Source organism: Eptatretus burgeri, chromosome 8 (genome assembly GCF_056783735.1).
Source record: "Eptatretus burgeri isolate ZD-2024b chromosome 8, Ebu_testis_v1, whole genome shotgun sequence".
Lineage (NCBI taxonomy): Eukaryota > Metazoa > Chordata > Myxini > Myxiniformes > Myxinidae > Eptatretus > Eptatretus burgeri.
This window is the reverse complement of record NC_140968.1, coordinates 103997224-104018058: the sequence shown is the minus strand read 5'-3', so window position 1 is coordinate 104018058 and position 20835 is coordinate 103997224. Positions and strand designations below refer to the sequence as shown.

Here is a 20835-nt window from a genome sequence, read left to right as displayed (position 1 = left end):
GAGATTATTGAACTCGGCGAACGTGCTGTCGAATATACACCGCCCAAAGCCCAGGAGACGCGATGGCACGCCATGGGGGAAGCGAAATTGTTACTCAAAGTGCTTCAGAGTATCTTCTTCGTAATTGATAAAATGTTTGTCATGCTTGGTCGGTATAAGGACTTGGCAGCGATATAATATATGGTGAGCAGACGGTCACGACCCTTCACAGTCATCATCATCATCATCATCATCATCATCATACAGGAGTAAAGGAGAATTCCTTATTGATCTCCCGATCTTCTCTGCACTTCTGAACACGTGTTCATGCGATATGCAGGTCACGAGTTCGTACCATCCCTTGTCATCACCCCCCCCCCATGTTGAACACACAGTGACGGAGCTGGATCACTCTCCCTCCGGCTCCACATTACACGCTCCTGTTACTCTCTGACTCAAGAGGCTCCTTGTGTTGTCCACGTCGAGTCACGTGCCACCCTTCGAGCGGTTCCGCGTTGATTGGTACGATGCTGCTGAAGTATTGTGAGCTGTGAAACGTATTGATCTCTTGTACCAGCTTATAGAACTGGATCATGTCCCCACAGGGTCTTCTGTGATGTAGATGTAGAGACACAAAGGGAGAACGTCGCAGCAACAAGAGATCGAGCATCGTCGGTCATGAACTGCTCACAACCATTTTACCACCGTCTGTCCATCATCGAGTTCGTTGAACATCCTGTGGAGCCAAGAAATATACGAACCTTGTCACAAGGGGCCAGGGTGTGTGGGATGCTTGTTATGGGCCGGGGTTCGAGGATCAACATGAGGGGAAGCACTCTGGTCTCTCTCAAACACCCAGTTCTGAGGCCACTGAGCACAGGTAATCCATGTGCCGGCAGGTTGCTAATAAACCATGAGCGCCAATTGGTACCGTCAATCCTGGCAGGGTTTCACTACTCCGCGTCAGTAACTTTCCTGTGGACGGCTGCACCAAGGGTGGTCACATGCCCTTGAAGCATATTCGCACTAACTTACCTGATCAGGTGCAACCAAGTGGAACTGCCGAGTGCACATCGGCTAACTTGAGCCAATCGGTGGGGTAGAACTAACTAACGTTTGGACTTTGTTGGACCAACGGAGGAAAAGACACAACAAACTGGGTATACCTATACTAATAAGTGTGTGTGTATCAGTCAGTGTGTCTCCTCCATAACTCCAAAACTGTAAAACCTTGCAGCCTGAAACTTTGCATGCAAACTAAGAAAACTCAAGGAAGTGCGTGACTGAAAATTCGGTGTTTGGGTTAATTAAAACACCCCTTTAGATTATTTTAATGAGCTCTGAACTCAACCACATGAATGAGCTCCGAGATTAACATTACGCCGGGGAATTTGGTTGCACTCTCTAGCCATGAACACGTGTCAGACACCCAATGAGGACCGTAATTGAGCGGAACGCAAGGGCTAACCACACAACGTTGAACTAAGCCGAGCGCATACTCGCGCCAGGAGCTAGATGCCAGAACATCCAGACTGAGCACTTACCTTGATGATTGCGCTCCCCCCATATCTTGCCGGTCCAGAGTAATGTGGTTAACGTCGGTGATGACGTTTGTTGAGCGATGGCAGCTGTGGTGTGGCATAGCAGTTGGTTATGACATGGTGGTTTGTGGTGGTTGAGGCATCGTGGTTGTGGAAGTTAATGGTGACAGTAAGCTAGCTTAAGTTATGATCCGATGGTGTGGGGGGATTATTAAGGTGTTGTGGTAGTCCGAGGAATGTTGTAGCATTGTGGTTCAGGTCTGGTGAAGATTGAAGTCAAGTGTCCATTGAGTAATGGCGTGAAGTTTGAATGCGAAAGGGCATGTGTATGCAAATGAGTTTCTGCGGTTGCTATGATCTGCATGCTTGCATGATAGAGAGGTCGGGTGTGCAAAGTAAAGTAAATAAAATACACAAAGGATGGGAAAAAAGACCTACCTAAAGCCCACGCAACGCGTATGACCCATAAACCCATTACACAATCAGAAAGGCCTCTCTAAAATGAATAGGTCAGGTATGGGAGCATGCACCAGAGCAGCACGTTGCTGCGTCCACTTTCCAGCGGTACTCCAGGGGCCTCCATCTGGCTATCCCCCAGGCAGATGCCTGGCCCATCCCCATCTCCTTGATATTCTGATCAACCTGCTGCAACCATGAGGCACGTGGTAGGCCCACTGGCCTCCTCCACTCACGAGACCCCCCCCTGCTGAGAGAATCTGGTGAGAAGGATCAGCGTCAGGAAAACGAGCCACATGTCCATACAGCCGTAGCTGACGCTCACGGACTATGCAGGTAACAAATCTCATTTGAGTCTCACTCAGCAACCGCTCGTTGGACACAAAGTCTGACCAGCGATAGCCAAGGATTCTCCGAAGAGACCTGGTACCAAAGGAATTAAGTCTCTGTCTCAGATCCTTGGTCAGAGTCTAAGTCTCACATCCACAGAGCAAGACTGGAAGCACCAAGGACCTGAAGACTCGGACTTTTGTCCTCCCGCACAGGTACCGGCAGCGCCACACCCCATTTTCCAGTGAATCCATGACTTCCCAGGCCCGACCCAGACGTCTATTGACCTCTGACTTACAGCCAGCAGAGACATGAATATGAATGAAATAACTGTCTCGGGTCCACTATATGTTGTGTGCCATTGCCTTGGGGAAGCGCTGGCTTGGCAGAACCACAACACTACCCCCCCCCTTTCTTTTACCAGACTCGTCCCGAGTCGCCAGGCCACTGTGTAGCACCCTGTTGTTCATTGCACGGCCCGCGAGCCACTGGCGGCCCCTGGTGGCCTAAAGTGCGGCCCCCTGACGTGCAGCTGACAACACATAAATGTGAAAAACCCCATCATAATCGCCATGGCCTGCTATCAAATTGGCCCAATGGTTTGAAATGAGTGTTCCAACACGAAGCATAAAAGTAACATAACTACATCAGTGGATGGCAGTATCCAAACAATGATACTTGCAGCCGAGTTCACCATAACAAAGAAGAGTACGTGGAGGTGGGGCCTAATAGCAGCCACTATGGTGTCCTGCTGTTGGTGTGGCAGCTCTCGCACTGACGTCTGATCGGCAAAAATGGCCACCCTTTAAAAAATAGTGAAGATCACTGGTGCAGCATGTAGGTGAAGTTCCCCTCTAAAACCTCATACAGACAACCTTACACTAAATTGCTGGAATTGAAACTAAACACAAACAGGTGGGCTCACAATAGTAATTGTGTACACTTGTAATATTTACACTACCCATGGCCCAGAAACTTCAAAAGAAAGAGTTAATGAGAGGAACATGAGGCAGCAGCGAATGTTCACGCAACGCAACATCTTGGATACCACTGATGGCTCTCTCACCCAGCTGCTGGAGGCAGCTTACCCAACAACATCAGGCCATGCGCCATCTCACAGGCCATTTGAACTGGCCTTTATCTTTGCCCTCTTCTGAGAGTTATTTTTTTTTATCTTCGACCCTCTCCAGGATTTCAATAAAGTTTGCGCCTCAATGGAGCAACATGGGGCCTCAGAACAGGTGGTCCTCTTGGGCACATGTGACAGCATCATGGCAACAGGCAAAAGAATGGCAAAAGTAACGAGGTAAGGCATAGGCAAAGGCAAACCAGGTCGGCAGGTGATGCTGGCTGGCCTCATGTAATCTCATACTCTAACTATCCTTTACCCCCTTTACAGAAACTCTATTTCTAACCTAACACTTGGCCCTTTAAACCCTACTATCTAATCTATCGCTCCCAAGTCCTTTATCCTTTAAACTAACCTAACCCATCTCCTGAGAGGAAATCAACACGCACATGCATGGTGACAAACAAATGAGATGGCGTGGCACCACAAGACTTGCCGGCAGAGTAGCCCGGATGGGGGCGGGGGGGGGGGAGGATGTGCAAACCCCTACTAAAAATTTGGGACACAATGGGTTCATTCAAAGTCCAATTACCATTCCCCATTATCCAGCAGCCTCAATCAATCACACAACAATGTTACCAAGGGAGCGCATCCCTCCTCTATCCGAACATAACAAAACTCAAAATCTTCTTTTACAATTACACCCTCCCCCCTTACATTGGTTCTATGCAACCAATTTTCCCATCGTCCCGTACATTGGTACTTCATCACAGGCCATAATAGGGCCCGGTTTTTGGGTATAAATAATATAAAGAGCCCGGCCCTCAAATTTTTACTCTGTGCCATCGCACAATATCATGGCTGGGCAGTGTAGCTCCACCTGCAGGTCTGCAAACCTGCATAAACTCACACGTGGTGCCCCTGGGTCACTGCGGCCACCTCCGAGTTTACCTGCTCCATAACTGTACTACGGGGGAGGCCCTCACCATGGCATTTGGCACACTGGGCCCCTTTCCTTGGGTACCCGTGACCACTACAAGCTATCTAACGATCCCTTGGACCCACAGCCTACTGCGGCCGACTGGCTCCCAGTGCCGTGGGTGCCCTCTAGAACAATCACTGCACTCAACAAACCACACTCCCAGCCTTTCAACAACACCATTGCACCTTTGAAATGAAATAAAAAAATAATGAAAAAAAACTTTCGATTAACAGCACCAATAACAGAATGACTACCCATTCCAAAACATCTAAATCCATCTACTCTAATGCCAATGCAGGTGAGGGTTCGTCTCCATGGGAAGAAGGGGTATATCATGCTCCACAAATACCCACCTTGTACCATTCACTCAATCCTAAAAAAATATTGCTACGCACTTCATTCACACCTTACATTGTTCTCTCAAACATTCCTCCATACATTCCTCAATGGTCGGGACCACGAGGAAGAAGAAGGAAGGCACTAACCTATCATGGGGAAGCCATTTAAACTTTAAAACTATGCCGTCTGTCACCAACGGCTCGCAAATGTGCATTCCTTCAACCTCCTCATGATCCACACTAACTGCGCCCACGTGCTCCGGCGCAACTTTCATTCACCCACTCATATAGGTGCACGTGCACGCACCTGTGCCAGCATGCACAGAGCACGCGGCCTTGAGCTCCTGAATCAGTGGCTCAATGTGCAACGAAATGCAGACCTCGTCAACCGACGAGTCGATTTCCTCCACACACGTCCGTGCAGCAGACTTGGATGTGGGCAACAGCTTGTCCTCCACTGCGCACTTAAACCTCCTCCACGCTCGTGCTCGACAGCCCGTGCCGGACAGCTTCAACAACACGGCACATCTGCTCACTGCATGCCAAAGCATGCAGCTCACGAGACAGCCACACCATTTCCATTATCCCGACCCGTACCGCCAGCCCGTGTGCGAATTAGGATGGCGTGCCAGCAGGATTCGCACACAACACATGTCTCCTCACATTCAGGCAGGTACCCCCACGGAAAGGCTCCTTATACACACCATGCTCCCCATTCATACCATTGGGCGGTGCGTACCTGTTGTGGACAAATGTCGGCTCCACAATCCGATTTTGAAACACCACCGGCTCCAGCTGCATGGATGTGCTCACCTGAAGGGTCACGTGCTACCTGCACTAATTTGTCTCCGCACGTGCTCCAATCTCCTCTCTTCCCAATTCTGTAATAAGTCATAAATTATTGAGATCAGGCTCTACAAATAAACTATCTAACCCATGTCCGGCTTTATCTTCACTATCTTCCGTGGCTCTATGTTTTCCCTTACCCGTAATGGGTAAGGTAGGGGATGGAGGGGGAACATACACTAGAAACAGACTTAACCAGATGACACCAGGATTTGGAGGAGGGAGAGAAGTTTGAGAGTTCAGACTTGAGATTTGAAAGATGTCGTTTTCTGGCTCTCCTGAGGGTAGACACTCACTTGTTCCAAGCTTTGTGGAAGGAACTGAGATTGCCTTCAGTAGGACTAGCCTTCCATGAGGCGAAGGCAAGTTGTTTCAGGACAACTGCCCACCACAAGCTTCAGTGTACCATTGGCGGGAGGAAGGGTACTGAAGAGGAGATGGGGTAAATCTGTGCATGAGAGAGAGCAAGTTTTTTTGAAAGAATTCCCAGGACAAATAAACTGAGATTCATCAAAATTCCACCGAGATAGATCTCTAATTTCCAGATCCATCAAAACTCCACTGAGATAGATCTCTAAATTCCAGATCCATCAAAACTCCACTGAGATAGATCTCTAATTTACAGATCCATCAAAACTCCACCGAGATCGATCTCTAAATTCCACATTCATCAAAACTCCACTGAGATCGATATCTAATTTCCACATTCATCAAAACTCCACTGAGATAGATCTCTAATTTCCAGATCCATCAAAACTCCACCGAGATCGATCTCTAAATTCCACATTTATCAAAACTCCATTGAGATCGATCTCTAATTTCCAGATCCATCAAAACTCCACTGAGATCGATCTCTAAATTCCACATTCATGAAAACTCCACTGAGATCGATCTCTAATTTTCAGATCCATCAAAACTCCACTGAGATCGATCTCTCTGCACAAACTTCGTTAATGATAATAGGGGAGAGCAGATCAACCCGTCCTGCCCACATTCCTGAACAGTCATGCCATGTAACATGAATTCCCCCTTTCCGGCTAAACTATATGACATTTTAGAGACCGATTCAGTTTTATTTCAACTCAACTGAAAGAGTTTTTTTTTTTTTAAATCATTAAGTTCTCGTGATTATTGGAAAGAGCTTCAACAATAAGTTGAAGAAGAAGTTGGTAAAATTTTGATATGGAGTGTGAGGCTGCACATGTCTGATACTTGGACCTTGAGAAAGGAGGACATCAAGACATATCTTGACATCAAGGAAATTGAGGAAACTTTCAAAATGTGGGTTTGGCAAAGGATGAATATGTGGGTGTGGTGAAGGATGGATATGTGGGTGTGGGTAAGAATGGATATGTGGGTGTGGTGAAAGATGAATATGTGGGTGTGGTTAAGGATGGATATGTGAGTGTGGCCAAAGATGGAAAGGATTGGATGGTGTTAATGCAAGAGAAACTATAACGGCACTCAGTGGAGCTCGTAACTCTGCCAGGCTCACAGTTTACGTTTTGTATCCCACCGATAGGCTGGATCTGGATCCCGACCTTCAAAATCGAATCGGCTTGTTATTGTCACCTACCCAACGCATCTACAAAGTTTTCTCCTAATTTGTCCACAACTTTTTGGGATATGCGATACATAGTTTTTGGCCCCATCTTTCAGTGGTGAAGAATCACTTAAATAATTTTTTAAAATATCATATCCGGATCCAATTGCACATTTCACCAAAATCTAAGCAGGTCGTCCGTGTCATACACCCAACCTGTCCACCAAGTTTCGTCTGAATCCGTCCATAACCTCTTGAGATATCTTGTTCACAAACAGACAGAGACAGACAAACAGAACGGGGTGAAAAACATAACCTCCATCCAGCTTCAGTAATGGAGGTAATAACAAAGTTTTTCAGGAGGTGAGAGCTGCTTGAGACAATTAGGAAGACACAGAAAAACTAGCTCGGTCACATTTTGAGAAGAGAAGGATTGCTGAAAGAGGTGCTCAAAGGCAGAACAGAGAGAAGAAAATCAGAAAAGAGAAAAAGAAATCGAATGATGTTGAGAGATTGAATAAAAGATGAAGGTGATCACAAAAATCTGAATGCGAGAACCATTGACAGTGACCATGAGAGGTGGTGCCAATGCAAACAACACAGAGAAGGGTGGGGTCTCTGGAAACGGTTAATCTGCCAAAAGGCAGAACACTTAATGAGGAGGAAGAGCTGCAAGAGATGGAAAGGAAGTTATTTAAATGTGTTGATTCCAATGTTAGTTTACAATCATTTGGGCCCAAAACAAAAACGTTTCAATTATTTTTCAGGATAGAAAAGTTTGTGATGGTGTCCATTGTTAAACAACAGTGAAGGAAGTGGTGAGTATTTGGTTGCTTTTGCAAAATGACATCATGAGCTGACGAACTGGGGCAGCCAATGGGTGTGGCTGTGGGTTGGTTGGCGAAACACCCAAACACAGTGTCAGTGAGTCGGCATGCAGGATCGTCGCTTCTCAATGCTGTGTATGTGAATACTGATCACAATCCTTCAATTCATTGCTGTCTCTTCTCTTACAAGTTTGAAGGTAAGTAAAACGTCAAATACTTTCAACTTAGGTGGCAGGGGCACAGTGTGTGTGTGTGTGTGTGTGTGTGTGTGTGTGTGTGTGTGTGTGTGTGTGTGTGTGTGTGTGTGTGTGTGTGTGTGTGTTGTTGTTGGTTGTCAATTACCTCCATATGCGAGTTTCAGAAGGTGGAGTGGAGCCCTCCCAAGCGATAGTATCTCCGTTTGTGTGTGTGTGTGTGTGTGTGTGTGTGTGTGTGTGTGTATGTGTGTATGTGTATATATATATATATATATATATATATATATATATATATATATATATATATATATATATATATATATATATATATATATATATATATATGTGTTCCAAATAAACGAAATGCATGGAAGGTTATAAAGTAGGGGGGCAACTTTAACCCCTGTTTTGAAACTTTAATTTCAAAAAAAACGTCTTTATCACATTTGAGAGTTTCAGATCATGATGCTTAATACAACATACATCATTGAGCCCGGTCACAAGAGGTGAGTCGAATTGTGGAGATGCTGATTCGCCTATTTCATGATGCAAGCAGGTCGGACAGCTGGGATGTGTTCAGTTACCAAGCAGCTAGCTAGCGCTTGCCAAGCCAGCCGTTCCTCATCAACGGTTTCGAATGGAGTGCTTGTTTCATTATTCGAGCCACTTGGCGAGCACTCCACAAGAAACTTGGTAACTGAACACACCCCTGGCTTGCACCTTTCCCTCGATGATGATTCACCCCGAAAGGCTTTAACCACGTGTCGACTATTGAAGAAGCCAACTTGTATATCCATCAGTTGTCATGGGTTTCGATATATGTTTTTAAAAGTTTTTTTTGTTTTTAATGGCCTACACTACCACCAGCGAGCTTGATGCACAGCATTTCTCGTGTACGTTTATGTGAATGTAATAAAATATTATTTAGATGCGATCTGATCGCTCTGGTGTCTACAAGAGTGTAACTCATGCAAGAGCAAAATGCAATCTGAACACCCTGGTTGAGCAGCATGCCAAGCATCATAATATATCTAATTGGATGTGACCCAACAAACAAGTTTGTCATGCCCTGGCTTTTCTTTCTGCAAACAGAAAAAGCTTTAAAATGAAATTAATTAGTTTGACATCAATAAAAATTCAAAGTTTAATTCCATTCCTGACTTAACCCAAGACCCAAACCAAGAAACTCATCACAAACACAGCAACAACCCACGAAGCTACTGAGTCTTCAGAATAACTTCAGGAGTTTCTCACATGAACACTGTAAGCTACAATTGTTGACGTCTTGCATACCTGTGAGGGTGTGCGTCTGTGTGTCTGTGTGTCTGTGTGTCTGTGTGTCTGTGTGTCTGTGTCCTTACACGTACATAATTAGACAAGTATTCCAGGTCACACTGCGAACTGCAGCATCAGTCAGCCTGCATGGCTTTAGAAGCCTCTTATGGACAAATCACGGGTACGGAGTATATCTCCCCCGCCACCATTACTCAGGGGATGAGCTACAGTCAGGTGGTCCCAGTGAGGGAATATATACAGCTCGCACCTCCTAATTGGAATGGTGACCATGAACCCAGTATCACACCAACACTTTCTGCTCGCATCCTGACCAACAAGATGGACATGCCACCCATCTACCCTATTTAGGTACCCATTTACACACTCAACGATTCTGAGCTGGTGGATGTATCAACGTGATTTTTGCATCATTCCTGTTGGTTGGATGACAAGTTCATGACTTTTTTAAAACAGGTCTTACAGTCTGATATGCAGTGCCTCCTCCCCTCCCCGCTCCCCCACCCCCCCCGCCAACAACTTCCACCAACGCTCCCTCCAAATTCCCCTCTCCCTTCCCACATGACTTTTTTTATGACATGACATGACTTTTTTAAACATTGACACAATATGTATTAATACTCTGACATGTGTAGGCTATATACACATATAAATTGCTAAAAGTTTGGGGGTTCGCAATCACAAAGGGTGTTTCTCAGACCCACTTCGGGGCCGGTGACCCTGAAGCCGATGAGTCACAGAGAACTCCGCGGCACGGCGAGTTGCTAAACAACCACAGACGCTGCCTGAGACAATTTAGGTAGGGTCCAGTGTCCAAATACCGCTTTACCTTTCCGGAAAATTAATCACCCCAGATAAGAACTGTGCTTCCCAATGCTCCACTGTTCCCAATCAGAACGGCCGAGCGATACTGTTAGTGAAACGCTGTCTTATGACTAACCATAACAAAATGGCCGGGAAAAACTCCCCATCACTAGTACACACTATGGTCTAACCAATGTAAAAAGATGATGGGAAGTTGGGAAAGTAATTTATCAGGATTCAACAGAGGCACAGAAATACAAGGAAAAAACACAGTCACAAGAGAAAACTCTGACCCTGAGCACATAGGCCCTTTTAGTAAGTCATCTTATCACAACTTTCTGCACACACAGGTGCCTCAAGCATTCCGGGAGAAGGAGAGAAAAAGGTTGATAGACAGAGGAGCGAAGTAGGTGGGGTATGGTGTCGACCCCAGCATCACCCGAATGTGAGCCAAACGGACCGCTCACATGATAACAAACAGGGTGTGTGATGTGGGTGAGTTAGAGGTGCATGTGAGATGTTTGGTGTGTGTGGTTACATGTACTGTGAGGCCTGAAAAGGCCTGTTGGGGACTCTGTTAATACTCCGCAAAACCAGGGCAAGTTAATGAGGTGTGTGTGTGTGATGGAAGGTGCAAGGATGCAACGTGCTTGAGTAAGGCTTGTGGCGAGACAAGTAACTGTAGCTCCAAGGAGAATCACTGTTAAGTCTCTTGATGCTCGAGTGTGTGGTTGGTTTTAACGAAGTTAGTATAGGAGGTAATGCCAGTGAGGGGGCGGTAACCACACTGAGAAGCCTGCGTCTCCACACCCATTCCACTTGGCCCTTTCAGTGCTCGTTCCACTGCATTCTCAACACTTGTTCCATTGCGTTCCTCATGCACGGCGCTTGGCATGGCCCACCTGAGACTCTTGAACTCTCCACTCGATCAGCACCTCTGCTTGTGTAACCAACCAACTCTGAACTCCCAAGGAATGCTTTTGGTGAACTTTGACCTGACTCTCAACTAACATTGAGCTGTGAACTCCAAATCCTAACTCCCTCAAACTCCACTGCAAACTGCTCTGCCAGGCATTTTACCGCCCTGGGTCCTCTCACCTCTCACGTCCGCCTTTCACAATCCAGCCACTCAGATTAGCCAGTGCTCTCTGATTGAGTCATTGCAATTGGCTGCAGGAACATGAGGGGAAGCACTCGGGTTCCTCTCAAATGCTCAGTCCTGAGGCCACCAGTCTTGGATAACTCCGCCATTCGGCGGGTTGCGAATCAACCATGAACGCCGATTGGTACTGCCAATCCTGGCAGGATTCTCACTACTTCACATGTTACCTTTCCATTGGAGGACAGCATCAAAGGGGGCTCGTGCCCTCAGCACACTCAGATTACTGCCAAGTGATACAGTGAGTGTACACTGGCTAAGAAGAGCAAATCACATGGCGTATAACTTCCTGGCTAACAATTCGTGCGGATTATGCCAGACAAATGGATAAAAAGATGCTACGGGCTGGGTACATTACAATAGCAAGCAATATATTTACAGAAAGGGTGAGGAAAAGTATGTGGTAAAGTCAAAGGGCTTACCTTGTGTAGCTTTTCTTGGTTGCTTTATACAACTTTCTTCAGTGAGAGAGCATGGAAGGAGTCAATGTATCTGTAGTCCTAGCCATCTGTGGTCATTGATGAGGTGAGAGCTAATTGGTCCCTCCGGTCACAGGTGAGAGATGTGATTGGGTTTTTGTTTTTTATATTCAGGATATCCAGGGTGAGTCAAAAGTCCAGAAACAGAAACATAGGAAAGATTGGAAAAAATAAAATAAAACCAACAAACCTATGTTTTCAAACTTTTGACACCCTGGATGTATATGTATATGTTGTTATGGTACTGGTGTTCGGGAGTTACCACGAGGGAGACTTCTCAAACTCCTCCCGGGCCTGCAGGCCCTGGATAAGTCCACAACCCGATGGGTTGTGCAGCAACTACGTACATCAATTGGAACGGCCAAATCTTGCAGGGTCCCCCGTGTTATTATGTTTACGTGCCGTTGAGTTGGCCTGACCAATTAAGGTTCGTACCCATCTATTGATGGTATATATGGCCGATCAAAACTGTGGATACGTACTGGCCAATTACGGAGCCAATCAAGGGGGGTAAAACTGCCCACCTATCTAATGGTGCGGACTGTGTGTGACCAATAGGGAAAAGACACCACAAGCAGGTTGGAAGAAAACTTCTTTGGCTTTATTTATATAGGGGAAACATGGGAGTTGGGGGGAGGTATGGGGGGGGGAGAATTTGTGTAGTACATATATACAGTAAAGGTTTTATTCACAAGGAATGGGAAAACCCATATTCAGGGTGTTTGTGAGGGCACAACACGTGTACAACGGGGGAAATTTGTATGGCATGTATGTACAGGAAATATAATAGGGCCACAGGGCAGAACTTGTTCCCTTGACACTTATGAGCCCCTTCTACAATCTTACTTATTTATTTACACACGAGACATATCTTACTTATATAGGCAGAGAGGGAGGAAGAGGTTTGCAGATGAAACATCGAGTAAAGAGGTGATGGATTCCAATCCCGAAGATTGTTTCAAGCATCAAGTTTTCTATGCTCTTCTGGACTGCATCATCGGAAACATGGCCAGGCACGATGTGATGAGGCAGTCAGGGAGCTGGAGGAGACATTTGGTGTCATGTGGAAATACCCAAACTTGTATCAAAACGACGTACAGTACGTGAACAAGCTGGAGTACTTTGTGAGAAGTAGAGTGTTGATGTGTCTGAGGATCTAGTGGAAGAAATAGAATACTTAAAGGTGATCCACACAGCTAATCTGGGAACCTGTATAACCACTTCAATTGTTGAACATTCTCCATGAATTGAAACCCGACACATTGTTCCTGAATATCAGTGTCGACTTAGAATATTCTGTACCCTACCTGTCTCACAGGTGGAACGCTCATTCATTTCAACGGCAAGAGTAAGAAAAATGTCCTGAGATCAACTACATGTCAAGATCGACTGAAGAGTTTGGGAATACTGGCAGTGAAGGGGCCTCCAGAAAGGAAATTGGGTTTTGATGCCGGTAGTGAACTGTTTGCTTGCCGTAAAGCCTGCAAAGCATCTTTGGGCTCGAACTTCATATATTTAGATAAAAAAATTTGTTCGGTATTATATTAGTATAGATGTACGATTGATATTGTTACGGATTCAGTGGTGGCGGGGCTCGCACCCGACTCTTGACCCCAGTGTTAAGGATTCGGACGACTGAAGTCAATTACCGCCGTCTCCGAGATTATAACACCGGCTGGCTCGGCACAATTCTCGGGATATGCGCCTCAGATCATGATACCAAAATACACCTGTGCCTTGCCAGCTGGGGGAACAGCCCCCGGTTACAGACTGGTTTTGTCAGAGACCGAGCGAATTCTGCCAGTCTGTAACCATTTTGGTTTTATATACCAATCGAGCGAATTGTTTCTCAGCACGGCACGAACAAACCCAAAGCGGCAACTTCATACGAATCAGCCAGATTTATTGGGGACACATCAGGGAACACGACACAAGCAAGCATGCACGACAATGTTATAATTAATCTATAACCCGTTCTTAACTAGGGAGCTACGGATACGGGTTTCGAAGGGGACCCTAACGAGATAAACCTTAAACAGCATGCAGACAAGACACAGAGTACTTGGTGATGCTTCATGGACGAGAGGAAAAGTGTCAAAAGCACGAATGCGGCTCGTGACAAGCCGATGTCAATGGATTTGAGCACCCAGCTCGGACACGCCGTGTGGAAAAATGGAGGCGTCGTCAATTTGTCGCAGCCCTCACGCACGCAGCCTCGGCGCGTTCAGACCCCGCGAGGTCGACTGCACCAGAGCGAAAGATCCACGGTGGTATGCTCCAGCTGGCTTTTCACAAGGTCCAGCAGACAAGTCCAGGCCTGGCCTGTTCACCAGATCAGGCCAAATCGAGATGTTGGGCTCCGCAGGCTGGGTCTGTGGCCAAGAATGCACCGCCGGCCAAAACCACTCCTCCACAAAGTCGATCGCCCGACTCGACGTGCAGGCGGCCTCTCGCACTGCCAAAATGGCAGACTGCAGTTTTCACTTCTCCTTTCTTTTGGGGCGCGCCGCTTCTCGTGGCTCAGGCGGTTCCTCTTACTGCCGATCCGGCGCTCGCTCGTCTCAAAGCCGACTGGCTCCTCCCTTCAGTTTTACTTCCTTCTCTAGGCCACTCCCCCTCAGAGCGCTGGGCGGGAACTCTCAGAAGTCCGAGGGTCCTGAAACTCGAAGGAAGAAGAAGAAGAAGAAACTCTCAGTCCTGGCTAAACATACATTTAATGGGGAATCTGGGCTATCCTATATTTAATAACACACTAAGGGCAATTTCCGCAACAATATATTAATAATTAGAATGGCACTCAGTAGAACACATACCTCTGCCAGGCTAAACAGTTTAGGTTTTGCGTCCCACTGATAGACCCAATCTGCATCGGGAATTGAACCAAAATCAAATCGGGTTGTTCTTGTCACCTACCTAACTCATTCACCAAGTTTTGTCAAAATCTATCCAAACTTTTTGAGATGTCGTGCTATATATCGTTTTTGGCCTCATCTCTCAATGGTGAAGAATCATGCAAAAAAATTCCAGGATCCGGATCTGGATCTTCACCAAAATCTAATCAATTAGTCATTGCCACACAACCTGTCCAACAAAGTTTCATCTGAACCCATCCACAACTTTTTGAGATATCCCGTTCACAGACAGACAGAGACAGACAGACAAGCAGACAGACTGGGGTGTAAACATAACCTCCGCCCATCTTTGGTGGTACAGGTAATGATTAAAATAATAATTGAAACAATAATTCATTTTTTTTTGTTACTTTACAGATTTAATAAATACTTGTTGATATTTTGTTTACTTTTTTACACTTATATACTGTGAGCTACAAATGGCTGCCGCTGTGCTTTGTTTATGAGCTTGTTGCTGTGCAAATTTAGGATCTTCTTTTTAGATAGGTCTTTAAGAAGAGAGAGAGGAGGGGGAGGAGGGGGGGCAGTTGTTTGCCCCGGGGTCAGTGCTGACTCTCGACAACCCTAATTGTAACCATTACATTACCATTTCTCAAGGGGTGATTGTGGGTGCCCCCATTTCCCCCATATTTCTTGTTACCATTACATCATCGGGCTGCCCAAGGACGGGGAACCTAAGCCTCCATTTCCCTCACTGTGGGAACTCCCTGCTTTCACTGCCAAAGCTGCTGTACAATTAATGATCTGAAAATAGATTGCACCAACTTCCCCTTCATGGCAATGTTAATGTAGTTGCTTTGAAACAATGAATAGTAGTCAACTGTGCCCTCAAACCAAGGGTCTCTTCCATCAGATGAATAGGTGTAGTACAAGCAAGACAACTGGAGATTGAAGCTCTACAGGGACCTTTTAAAGGAGATGCCTTACCTCATTAATGCAGACTCACAAACATTCACATAGACCTACTCCTTTTCCTATGACGTCACTGTGGAGCCCTTTGATGTCGCCACACATATAGCAACGACTAATACAGTACAGTATATAGTTTTCTATACATTCTACATACAAAACCAATGTCCTATGAAACTCCATGATACCTACCCCTCCAGCTCACCACGCGATTGGCGTGGCATTAGTGCTGTCGTGTTGCTGTTGTGTGTGAGCTAGGACAGCTGCAGCACACCCTGCCCTGGAGACTAAATGGAGGCTAAAGCTTTGAGCCTTTCAGGAACAAGGGCACAGCACTTGCTCCCCTATTAACCAACAGGCAGTTTTCCAACACCTTTCACCTGCTTGTCCACCTCTTCCCTATTCTCAAATGCTTTTGCTGTTTCAATCGAACTTGTTTCTGCGTTTCAACTTTGTACACTTCGATTATTTAACTCCTTCACTGCTCTGTGACATGTACAAGTACGTGCTACCCACCAATCCATGGGTGCACAGTTTCAAAATGAACCATATGTCATAGAAGGCCAACACACAGTTACCTTGGATACCGTACATTGTACGAGACGTAGCAGCGGAAGCTGGACGTATGATCACTCTTTTCAAACGGATAAATCAGTGATGAATGGAAGGCGACATGTGATCTGTACTGTCCCAATTGTTTTGCATAATTTAACGTCCTTATGAGTTGTTGTTTATGATCTGAGCCGAAACATGTCTCATTGTCTTGGCCATTGTCCCTGTTTTTCTCCACTGTTTGCCTCACCAGATGCCTGACATAGCTGCGGAAGGCTGGAGCGATAAGAGTGTGCGTCAAAATTTCATCAAGAAGGTGTGTTCATGTTTCGTCTTACTTGAGCAGCAGGACCATGTAGTTGTAGTAAACGGCAGGTGTGTCAAAGGGGCACAGTCACTGGCACTGTGGTTGAGATGGTGCGTTTCTCGAGTCAAAAGTGATGGAGTATCTCCGAGACCGAACGAGGTCCATAAAAAGTATCTTAGTGACTGCAATTGCCAGGTTCAGCCTCTCTTTGCCAAAGATGAGGATTGCTACAGATTGGGGGGGGGGGGAATGGGGTGATGGAAGGGGGGAACTGAGAGATTATTTTACCAACCGTAAAGTCCTTTTTTGTATACATAGTCAAGGCTCGTGGAAGAGCGAGTACACTGAATGGATCAAGACATAAGAGTTCAACACGAACAGGAGAGAGGGACGAGTGATGGAGGGGGGGGGGGGTAAACACCAACTCAAGAGGATGATTAAGAAAGTAGAGAGGAGGGCTGCCAGAAGGTCCTTTCGAAGAGAGAGGGTGAGATTGTTTGTTTTTTTGTGATTTGTTTTTTCCAACGTATGAAGAGAGATAAGAGAAGAGGCCGTGTTGACAAAAGATGAAGGAATAGTCATGGGGTGTTACTGGAAGCGTGGTTGTTGTCAGATTTGTTGACACAAAATAAATAGTCTGCGCAATGCCCCCTCATATATTTGTTTTTATAATAAAGATTAAAAAACATCCCGTATTTCAACGTGAGTCGTAACAAAGCGGAACGGAACCCAAATGCATGGATATCCTGTTCCAGCCACAGCAGATATCGAGATATTTGCACGGATTGATGCGATTGGCTGCATCCCTTTTTCAAACCAGATTAACGGTTTACTGCACATTATAATGTACATGCAGTACATGAGACGGAAGTGAACGGCGAACGCGAATATAAAACTGAAGATATTCACGGGTCCCCAGCAATTTGTTATGAAAGAATTCCCGGTTTTATGCTCGGGGAATTTTTCATTTTACAAGGTTACAATTTTACACAGAGAGTACAGTAAATAAGTCATGTAATTAGTAATTACCATGTGTTTTACAAGGTCGTGGTACAAACAGCAACAAACATGATAAAATGTTGATGAACCGGAAGAGCTTGATGCTGAGGCTGTACACATTAACATAAACAGTCCAAGTATTGTGACCGAGATAAACACATAGATTTCTAGTTATACCTACAGGGGTGTGTTTTGCCTTATTTTCACCCAATTCTGATTTACACTGGGTTTCTCTGCTTAAATGGGTCTTGGTTGAGCTGCTGATGCTAATCCGCTGCTAAGATAAAACAATACACAGAGCACGTGCTTAATGTATATATTAATATGGAATAGGCAAAGCCGAGAAGCGAACGAAGAATTCTTCTTACATTCGCTTCTTAAATATATCAAATTAAAGTCTTTTTGCTATGAAAAAATACATATTACCTAAATATTACATTCACAACAACAACTACACCGCCGAGAACAGGATCTCATCTGAAAGAAAAAAAAATCCTCAACATTACCTTCACAACGACAACTACACCGGCGAGAACAGCATATCATCTAAAAAAAATATATATATATATATATATATATATATATATATATATATATATATATTTTACCTCAACATTACCTTCACAACGACAACGACACCACCAAGAACAGGATCTCATCTAAAAAAAAATTACCTCAACATTACCTTCACAACAACAACTACACCACCTAGAACAGGATCTCAACTGAAAAAAAAAATTCCTCAACATTACCTTCACAACAACTACACCGCCTAGAACAGGATCTCATCTCAAAGAAAAAAAAAATCCTCAACATAACCTTCACAACGACAACTACACCACCGAGTACAGCATCTCATCTAAAAAATATATTACCTCAACATTACCTTCACAACAACAACTACACCGCCAAGAACAGGATCTCAACTGAAAAAAAAAAATTCCTCAACATTACCTTCACAACAACTACACCGCCTCGAAAAGGATCTCATCTGAAAGAAAAAAAAAAAATCCTCAACATTACCTTCACAACGACAACTACACCACCTAGAACAGGATCTCATGTAAAAAAAAATATATTACCTCAACATTACCTTCACAACAACAACTACACCACCTAGAACAGGATGTCATCTGAAAAAATAATTACCTCAACATTACCTTCACAACGACAACTACACCGCCTAGAACAGGATCTCATCTAAAAAAAAATATTACCTCAACATTGTGGTGTAGTGGCCTGCGGGGGCAGGGCACGATGCGGGGAGCGTGGGGGAGGCGTGGAGGAGTGGTTTTGGAGTGGTCACGTGCCTGCACGGGATATAGGAGTTCGCGCCTCCTGAGGGGTGGTTGTAGTCTGTGAAGTCTGTGGAGCCTGGGTAGTCTGTAGTATTGTGCATCTGGACGGGCAATAAAGTGTTCGAGAATCCTCACGACTATCCGAGTCCCGCTGCCCTCCGGACATTACAAACATTACCTTCACAACAACAACTACACCACCTAGAACAGGATCTCATCTAAAAAAAAATATTACCTCAACATTACCTTCACAACGACAACTACACCACCGAGAACAGGATCTCATCTGAAAAAAAAAATTTCCTCAAAATTACCTTCACAACAACTCCACCGCCAAGAACAGAATCTCAACTGAAAAAAAAATTCCTCAACATTACCTTCACAACAACAACTACACCGCCGAGAACAGGATCTCATCTGAAAGAAAAAAAAATCCTCAACATTACCTTCACAATGACAACTACACCACCAAGAACAGGATCTCATCTAAAAAAAATATATTACCTCAACATTACCTTCACAACAACAACTACACCGCCTAGAACAGGATCTCATCTGAAAAAATAATTACCTCAACATTACCTTCACAATGACAACTACACTGCCTAGAACAGCATATCATCTAAAAAAAAATATATCACCTCAACATTACCTTCACAACAACAACTACACCGCCAAGAACAGCATATCATCTAAAAATATATATATTACCTCAACATTACCTTCACAACAACAACCACACCACCGAGAACAGGATCTCATCGAAATAAAAATATATTACCTCAACATTACCTTCACAACAACAACTACACCGCCTGGAACAGGATCTCAACTGAAAAAAAATATATTTCCTCAACATTACCTTCACAACAACAACTACACCGCCTAGAACAGGATCTCATCTGAAAAAAAATATTACCTCAACATTACCTTCACAACAACAACTACACCGCCTAGAACAGGATCTCATCGAAAAAAATATATTACCTCAACATTACCTTCACAACAACAACTACACCGCCAAGAACAGGATCTCATCTGAAAAAAAACATTACCTCAACATTACCTTCACAACAACAACTACACCGCCAAGAACAGGATCTCATCTGAAAAAAAAATATTACCTCAACATTACCTTCACAACAACAACTACACTGCCTAGAACAGGATCTCAACTGAAAAAAATATATTACCTCAACATTACCTTCACAACAACAACTACACCGCCAAGAACAGGATCTCATCTGAAAAAAAATATTACCTCAACATTACCTTCACAACAACAACTACACGGCCGAGAACAGGATCTCATCTGAAAGAAAAAAAAATCCTCAACATGACCTTCACAACGACAAATACACCACCGAGAACAGGATCTCATCTAAAAATATATATTACCTCAACATTACCTTCACAACAACAACTACACTGCCTAGAACAGGATCTCATCTGAAAAAATAATTACCTCAACATTACCTTCACAATGACAACTACACCACCGAGAACAGCATATCATCTAAAAAATATATATTACCTCAACATTACCTTCACAACAACTACACCACCTAGAACAGGATCTCATCGAAATAAAAATATATTACCTCAACATTACCTTCACAACAACAACTACACCGCCAAGAACAGGATCTCTTCTGAAAAAAAAAAAATTACCTTAACATTACCTTCACAACAACAACTACACCGCCTAGAACAGGATCTCAACTGAAAAAAATATTACCTCAACATTACTTTCACAACAACAACTACACCGCCTAGAACAGGATCTCATCGAAATAAAAATATATTACCTCAACATTACCTTCACAACAACAACTACACCGCCAAGAACAGGATCTCATCTGAAAGAAAAAAAAATCCTCAACATGACCTTCACAACGACAAATACACAACCTAGAACAGGATCTCATCTAAAAATATATATTACCTCAACATTACCTTCACAACAACAACTACACCGCCTAGAACAGGATCTCATCTGAAAAAATAATTACCTC

At 44.5% G+C, this 20835-nt stretch overlaps 1 protein-coding gene across 1 annotated transcript in view; it reads left to right on the top strand.

Annotated features, from left to right (window-relative positions):
- Nucleotides 1–7923: 7923 nt before the first annotated feature.
- LOC147022469 (protein lifeguard 3-like) overlaps nt 7924–20835 on the top strand; it is a 40437-nt gene continuing 27525 nt past the window's right edge. Inside the window, exons 1-2 of the mRNA XM_085893382.1 lie at nt 7924–8108; nt 16470–16532. Coding sequence (XP_085749508.1) covers nt 16470–16532 — 63 coding nt within the window. The 5' untranslated portion in view covers nt 7924–8108. The remainder of the gene's footprint in view (nt 8109–16469; nt 16533–20835) is intronic.